This window comes from Microtus oregoni, unplaced genomic scaffold (genome assembly GCF_018167655.1).
Source record: "Microtus oregoni isolate MIOR12 unplaced genomic scaffold, Mior012 000002F_ref0000024, whole genome shotgun sequence".
Lineage (NCBI taxonomy): Eukaryota > Metazoa > Chordata > Mammalia > Rodentia > Cricetidae > Microtus > Microtus oregoni.
This window is the reverse complement of record NW_024543061.1, coordinates 31,270,769-31,279,181: the sequence shown is the minus strand read 5'-3', so window position 1 is coordinate 31,279,181 and position 8,413 is coordinate 31,270,769. Positions and strand designations below refer to the sequence as shown.

The window sequence follows — 8,413 nt, the reverse complement described above, 5'->3', positions numbered from 1 at the left end:
GAGCTGGCAAGCACTATGTGACACTGCATTTGTGAGGCCTCTGGAGCACAGAATACATAGGAAGGCAGTAGGGAGGGGACAGTATCAGCTTGGGGCGATGACAAGCTCCTAGACCTGGGTAGTGGCAACTGCTGCATTGTACCCTGGAGTGCTTTGGATCACTGCGCTGCACCCTGGAATGTGTTTGGAGTGGTAACTTTGTTATGCATGTTTTACTACAATAATAGATGAAAGAAAATGTTCTGGAAAGCAGCAGCTAGCATGTGGACGTTATTCTATGTTCTCTGCTGTTTCAAGAGTGTCTCAGTAACTTTTAGGACTCTGTTATGGGGTGCATTCAGCCTCCTGGGTTTGCAAGGAGCCATCTTACTGATCCTGCACTGCTCACTCTCCTCTGGTTCACTAGGCCTCCTGAGCCAGGTCTCCGAAGAATACTGTTCTTCTGCTGCCATCCCTTCCAGGTTGTGGTGCCTTTCGGGTCCTGGCTCCAGCAAGGATCAGGGAAGCCACTCTGGTTTTCAGATGGACGTAGGACATGCTGTTGTTGCATTTTGTAAGGATCTCCCCTGGAGTGCAATTAGGCTGAGGAGGAAGGCAAGGGACTACATAGAGGCCACTGAGCAAAACTGGCCTCACAAGCAACAGAGGAGGCCAGTCAGCACAGTGTGGCATTAGGGGCTGCTTGTTGGGGTTTCTGTCCTGCCCAGTTTCCACAGCCGGCAAGTCCCAAAGAAAATCACAGAGGTCTCCATAAGTTATAAACTCATTGGCTCATTAGCTCAAGGTTCGTATTAGCTCTTATAACTCATATTAACTCATTATTCTTATCTATGTTAGCCACATGGCTCGATACCTTTTTCAGTGGAGCTGGTCACATCTTGCTTCTTCTGTGATCTGGGAAGGACTGGGGAAAGAGCTTCCTTCTTCCCAGAATACTCCTTTTCTCATTGCCCCACCTCTACTTCCTGTCTGGCTACCAGCCAATCAGCATTTATTTAAAATATGATTGATAGAATATAGAACTGTCCCACACCAGCATAGGGCCCATTCCACACAGCTGTGTTGGTGGACACTTTTCAGAAGCTCTCCACAAGATTGTGGCTTGTTGTTTTTGAATGCTACCATATGTATTTACTTATTTTAGACGTGTGTGTGTGGTGTATACTAAGTGTGCATGTGTACTAAGAATGTGTTCTACCACTGAGCCTCCCCCAGCCTTTTATAAGGACTGCATTTTTATAAGCAAACATGTTCCTGGCTTTTAGGAGAAAAATAGAATCAGCCCAGCCTAAACCAGGTATATATGTAATTATAATCTCATTATATTTTAGTTATACTTCTATGAGCTAGAACTAAATTTACTTTAAATGAATTAAACCGTCAAAATTTACAATTCAATTTCCTGTCACACATGCCACATCCAAATAATGAATATGTCACATGAGGTATCCATTCTACTGAAGATGAGGGCTAGCAGCTTGTGTTGACTGTTGCCTACCATACCCTTCACACTGCAGGGAAGTTCCTCTACAGGGAAGGGCTGGGGCTCTGCATGACAACAGTGCACACACATTAGGTCTGCGGGTAGAGGGGGCTGTTCCAGTGCCATCCCCTGCCTGATCCTCTGCTGTGATACCACATAGAGGATAAAAAAAAAAAACCAAGATTATATCTCAACAGAGATCTAGGTATCATGGCTTTGCTGGGCATATTTGGAAACTGAGGCTCAGAGACTCTGGTCTCTCAATGAAGGATGTCTGGCTTCACACCTACTTTTCAATGTAGGAAAATTCTTGTTTTATGCAAGAAATATAGACCAAGCTACCAGATATCAAGTTTTGACCTCTGCTATGGCTCAGCTTATTCAAAATGCTGTTGGGAAGTGGCAGAACATGTAGAGGTAGAGCTGGTGGTAGGTCTTTGGGTTATTTGGGACATGCCCTTCGGGGGCTGTAGCACTTGGGTCCAAACTTTCCTTCTTTGCTTCCTGGCTCATAGTGTAAGCATTCTGTTCTGTCATGTGCTCCCTGCCATTGCCATTTGGCATTGCTGTCAGAGCAATATCACTTTTTGATCTTGGGTGGGGACCTCCAGAAGTGTCAGCCACAACACCCTTTTCTCTTTGTATATTAATTGCCTTGCATATTTGATTACAATAACATCATTAATAAAGCATCTTTTTGTGTTTGTATCAGACTGAATTACATTTTCCTAAGACTCGGTGTCTCCTTAAGTCTAAATAACTGCACAGGGAAGCCATTGGTTACTTTTGACAGTGAAGTAGGACTACCAAACCCAAATCTCTCAGTTCTGCTCCCACGGTGAGCATCATGGTCTATCCTGGACAGGGGTTGCTGGAGGACCCTGATGTCCTCCGTATGGCACTCTGGGGAAGACAAAGGGTTCCTTCTGTCTGGTCTTATACCAGTATGAGTGAAACCTGACAGACAGTCTCATAGAAGCACAGCTTTTCTGGAGCCAGGCCAGTCTTTCTCTTCCTTTTCTCTCATCCACCTTTGGGTTTTTCTCTTAGCTCTGGTTCAGCTTAGGGGACAACAAGCCTATGGTACCCACAGCAGGAGATCTGGCTTGATGAAGGTTGAAGAGAGGGCACAGGGCAACAGGGTGGTGGGAGGGGCCCTGAAAGCTGAGGTTTGGGGTAGGTAGGAGGCACTATAAAGTAGTAGTAACTTCTAGAGGAAGGCCCAAGGAAGCACAGCTACCCAATTCTCTTTGCCAGGGCCCCTGCTCCAGAGGCAAGCCAGGTGTAGAACTGGTTGGTCATTCTGAGAAGGGTGTAAGATTCCAGCTTTAAGCCAATTAAGCCAATGCAACTCCTGCAGGATTCCAGATCCCAAACAGACACCCAGGAACCTCAAGAAGTGGTTGGTTCTGTTTTTCAGATTCACACAGCTGGCCTGGAAAGTGTCATCTCTCCACATGTCCCAGTACCTGGCCACCTTGCTCAGACACGGCGCTACCCACTCCCCTTGCCCAGTTTAAGACACACACTTGCCTCTACTTTATTTTTTATTTCCTGCCTGTCCCCCCTTACTCAGCATCAAGGACCTAGTGGATGGGATGGGCGGATGGCTAGGAGAACGCTGTAGGGACAGTGTTGGACAGGAGACTGAACAGCACTCCGAGAATGTCACAGAGAGTCCCGGGAAACTGTGGCCAGCTTAGTCAGCATTCGAGGTTTCTTCCCATCCAAGCTGGAGTCCACTCTACCTCAGGTGTAAGGACCTTCACATAAGCGAGACAACGCCCTCCGTCGCAAAGCTCTCAAGCCACTGGTCAAAGACAAGTGCTTCCACCTTGATAGGCTACTGTGGCTCACTGTGTGGGACACTAGGAACACTAGGCTGGGATGTAGTGGGGGGGCAGTGATCTGAGAGGGGAGGGCAGAGGGAAGGGGGACATCAAGAGGATCTCAGCTCTTCTCAGTGCCGCAGGGCCTGCTGTAGCACTTGCTCATCTGCGACCTCGTGGGGAAGTGTCACCACTAGACCACTGTTCTCCTGCATTGTCTGGCAGATGATCTCATAGGCCTTGGGGTTCCCAGACCAGCAACGCCGAGCCACCTGCAGAAGCCAAGGACAAAGCATATCTATCAACATCACTGGGCTCTCCACTTGGTATCCTGGCTCCCAAACTTTGTGCCCTCTGCCCGGGGATTTCAGAACCTCCTTTGTAGCTGCTAGGCTCAGAATCCCTGTTCTCTTATCTGTAACAACTAACTAATTTACCCTCTTTTCAATCTGAAACCAGTTATTATTCTGGCCAGCTCTCTTCCCACCTCTAAGAACGACCTGGCCTTTATAGAGGACACCCCCCTGGGTAGAACAAGTTACCCATCCTTTCCCCTTTCAGAACCCTCACCATCAGCTACACGATCCCTCCCTAGCCCACTTCCTTTCTTATACCTGGGCTGTCCTAAGTGGTGACTATGGCACCTCCCCATCTATCTGCCACCCACCGTCTCTAAGCCTCCTTCGGCCTATATCTACACCACTGATAGTGAGGTCTCCTGGAGGAAGCCCCATCAAGACTTACTCTAACTTCTAGTGTCAGGATGTAGACCCCCAACTTTTTGAAGTGCTAAAGCTTAATGGTTCCTGGTGAGTGGCCCTACCAGAAGCCCCTTCCCTTTCCCCCCTGCCTCTGGGTACAACCTCAGTCATTTAGAGCTACTGTCTTCACTTTGGTCCTTTGCTCTGGAATCCCTCTGCGGTTTGCTCATACCCTATATACCTTTCCTCATTGTTACCTGACCTCTGACCTCAGGTCAACCCTTCTGGGCTGCCTGTGACGTGGTTTGGGAGAGGAATCTGACCCCTCTCCCCAGATGCTGTTACTGCAAAGATGGATCATAGTAGCAGGATGAAAGGCCCATCGAGCTTCAGAAATGTGCTCATTGGCTGCCTTCGAAGGTGACAGTGAGGGCTGGCGTAGCTGTGGTACAGAACCTGCCTGACATGGGCAACAGCCACCCAGGCAGCAAAAAGGAACAGCAATACAAAGCAGGGAAATATGACTGATGTGGGAATGATGTATGCTGTGAATATGTTTTATTGCCATTGGTTAATAAAGAAGCCAGCTACTTTCAGTCAATGGCTTAACAGAATATAGCCAGGCTGGAAGATGTGTGTGTGTGTGTGTGTGTGTGTGTGTGTGTGTGTGTGTGTATACATATATGTGTATATATATGTATGTAAGTATGTTATGGGAGTCAGTGAGAAGCCATGTAGCCATCTGCCAAAGATAGACATGCTGGAATCTTGCCGGTAAATGACGAGCCTTGTGGTAAAGTATAAAATAATAGAAATGGGTTAAATTAAGATATAATCTGGCTAAAAAGACACTTAAGCTATTGGCCAAACAGTATTGCAAATGATATAGTTTCTGTGTGTTTATTATGGGACCGGGCCGGACAAAAACCTCTTCCAACAATGGGCCTTAAGAGGAAGATCATGAGGCCAGGGCACAGCAAAATGACAGAGCTCATCATGCCTGAGGCCCTTAGTTCCATTCCAGTCCCCAAAGAGTGAAGCCTCAACACCAGTGTAGGGGGAGCTTCAGTGGAAGGGCTGAGCCTGCCAGGGTCCAGCTGCATTTATAGAAGCTAGACTTCAGGGCAAGACCAGAGACAAGGAGACCCAAAGGAATGTGTGGAAACAGTTGGGAAGGGGTGGTGCAAAGGGAACCCTGGGGGCTGGAGAGATGGCTCAGCAGTTAAGAGCACTAGCTGCTCTTCTACAGCACCTAGGTTCAATTCCCAGCACCCACACCATGGCTCACAACCATCAGTATCTCTCCTTCTATAGGACCTGATGCCCTTTTCTGACCTCTGAGGGCTCCAGGCACACACATAATGTACAAATATGCAGACACACTCATATACATAACATCAAATAAAAATAAATAAATCCTTAAGAAAGAGGGAGCCCTGGAAAGTCTGAAAAGGGAGTAAAGGCTCTTACTGGGGAAGGGCCAGAATTGCAGCCCAGACTTCCAACCTGGAGGCGGAGCCACGGAGAAGAAGGGGGAGCAAGAAGCTGAGGAGTTCTGGGGGACTTACACCGTTGGAGACATCCCAGCTGAGCATCATCCTGGCTTTCTGCTCAGCCTGTGAGGTCCCATCTAGCACGAGGCCAAATCCACCATTGATCACCTCACCCCTGCAAGAGACAAAGGGGTTCCCGGCTCACTCCCTGTGTAGAATTGCTTAGTGCAAACATCATGTAAGGTTATAGGCATTGACCTGAGAAGATATCAGCTTTCAGGGAGCCTTGTCCCATTGGCCTCTACTTCACAGAGCCATGTGGTCAGCAGAACAGAGTGGCAACATCCTGGCTTCTCAGCCAGTTATGCTTCTGAGCTGGTCTGGTCTACTTCATGTATACTTCCAAGACCTTCTCTATGTCACGGTCTGCTCAATGCCTGTTTGTCCACTGGGATGGGAAGCAATCATTCTCATTGTACCCAGGGTTTTGTACATGCTAGACAAGTGCTCCGAGAAGGGAGGGAGGTTGCTTCTCAGGACCCTCTGAAGTGGCCATAAAGAGTGTATGGGCACACAGGAAGGCTGCTTGGCACACAAGATGCCATGCCACAGGTGGGCTGCCAGTTACCCAGACTCACTGACTGCCCCGAGACTGCCTGTGTTAACTTACCTGATCTCTTATATGAAGTCTACCCCCTTGCAATCCTTTCCTATAGAAAGAGCCTAGAGAAGCCTTTGCGAAGGTACAATCTCTCCCACTCAGCGACTTGGCCAAATGGCCTTGTCCTCAGTAACTTGGCCAAATGGACACATCCGGGAGCACAGGGAGCTGCAGCCAACTCTTGTTCTCACTAAGCATGACCAATGGACACACGGCACAAAGGCAGTGGCTAAGCAGATACTCCAAAAGAGCAACAGTGAGGAGGCTGAGGTCATGGCGTGCCCTACAATTGACACAGCTATGGGAGGTGACCCTGCACAGAGAAGAACCTGTCGACAGGAGACCGCCCAGGAAGGGAAGAAGCAAGTCAAGAAGCCTGAGGACAAACAGCTCACACACAGATTCCTGCCAAATGAGGAAGAAACCAAAGCCACAGAACTGGGTGTGACTTGTCCTTGGAGAAGCAACAACTGAGAGCACCTTCCTCAACCCTTTCCTCAACCCTTTATGCAATAGTGCTAGAACCCAGGACTTCCCTCATCCTCCCTAGTGAATCCCTAGCCCGCCTGCTGCTTTTGTCTTGTGAGGTTTTGCACAAATTTCAGCCTCTGTCAGAGTCACAGTTGTCCCCTCCCATGCACCCCACAACCAGGGAGCTCTTGTCTGTGCTGTTCTCCAGCTAGGATGTGCACTATGGTCACATTTTCCATTAATTAAAGCCACCTGACAGGGCTGCAGCTTGGAATTCCAGCCTTGGTGGGCATGAGGCCAAGCGGGTCATCTGAATACTCTGGAGAGCTGGTTAATGGGAGGAATTGGCTCTTCAGGACAAAGGCTGGCCTGGATCCAGCTCATACTGGCTCTGGTCTTCTCCCTCTCTGAGACCATAGCAGCCAGGGCTCCAGTTTTAGCCTGCTCAGGGGATCCCAGACAGGAAACTTCCCAAGCAGAGGCAAGTCGTCTGGGCCCCAGTCTCCTCATCGTTAAAAGCCTGTGTCCTTTCTTTGATTCTGTGAGAGGGAACATCGAAAGGGGTCAGCAAATGATGCTGCATCATCTGTGTCTGATGAACCTGAGTTAATACTCTCGGCAGGAGAGGAACAGCCAATGCCAATCAGAATGAAACCCCACAGTCCGGATTTTCAATGTTCACTCGAGGGCCGTGGTGGGGCTTCATGGGAGGTCTTCAGATCACTGAGGAAGGACCCTTGCAGGACCACATGGGATCCCAGTTTCTTCTTTTCCCTGTCATGGATGAATGGCTCTATTCCCACCCCTAGAGGCTCCTGCCATGCTGTGCTGCCTAAAACAGTGTGGCCGACTGACCATGGACTGTGAAGCCGTGAATCAGATAAACCTTTCCACTGTACAAGCTAGAGACCACTTTTGTTACAGGCAAGAACAATGACTAACACGGAGGTCATCACAGAGTCCTTAATGACCCTGCCCTAGTGCTGGCTGGAAAGGGACCTGAGTGAACATAACTGTGAGCTGGGGAGAGCGGGGAGCCTACAACCTGCTGTCCTGGCAGCCATGGGCTCCCACTCTTTCAAATTAAATAGTTATGGTGGGAATTGGAATGTAGAAACGAACACGGCTGTTGCTCATGCTAGCCTTTGATTCCTATATGACAGGTTTGGGCCAAACTGCTGGAGTTACTTTATAGAAGTCTCCCTCTCTGTTCCTCCATCCTCCACACCCCAACATACTGACCCTCTGGTTCCCAGTTCGCATGAGGACTGCATTTGCATAAAACCCTCAATAGAAAAATGGCCAGAGATCTAAGTCAAGAACCTCAGGCCCCTGGACCTGTCTCTGTCCCAAGAGGTCCCCACAGTCTCCACACCAGCCCACAGCCAGCTCTCTGATGCCTTCTTACCAGCCCACACCCCCTCCATTGTGAAGAGCAACCCAGGTGGCACCACGACAGGCATCTCCCACGAAGTTCTGCACAGCCATGTCTGTAGAAACAGGGCAAACATGATCCATCATTCCTTGCACTAGGTGGTCTGGGGGCCAGACAGACTCATGCTGCTTCTTGGGACTGCAAAACAGTGTGACAGGGGACAAATGGGGAACAGAGACAGGGGAATCTGGAAACAGGAAGCAAGAGAAACGGATGGAGCCCGTCATACCTATTATCCATCTTGCACTAAATGCCCATTCATGCCTAGGGCAGGCATTGCAAATGAATGATGCTTCTTGACTCCATCAGAGAAGCAAGGGCCCCATGTTGGCTGTTGGGC

General features: G+C 49.1%; 1 protein-coding gene across 1 annotated transcript in view; it reads right to left on the bottom strand.

The window, feature by feature from the left end:
• Positions 1 to 3,019: 3,019 nt before the first annotated feature.
• The window catches only part of Uroc1 (urocanate hydratase 1), a 31,069-nt gene continuing 25,675 nt past the window's right edge, over positions 3,020 to 8,413 (bottom strand). The window contains exons 18-20 of the mRNA XM_041640786.1: positions 8,047 to 8,128; positions 5,582 to 5,681; positions 3,020 to 3,584 (exon numbers count right to left, since the gene is read on the bottom strand). Coding sequence (XP_041496720.1) covers positions 3,444 to 3,584; positions 5,582 to 5,681; positions 8,047 to 8,128 — 323 coding nt within the window. The 3' untranslated portion in view covers positions 3,020 to 3,443. The remainder of the gene's footprint in view (positions 3,585 to 5,581; positions 5,682 to 8,046; positions 8,129 to 8,413) is intronic.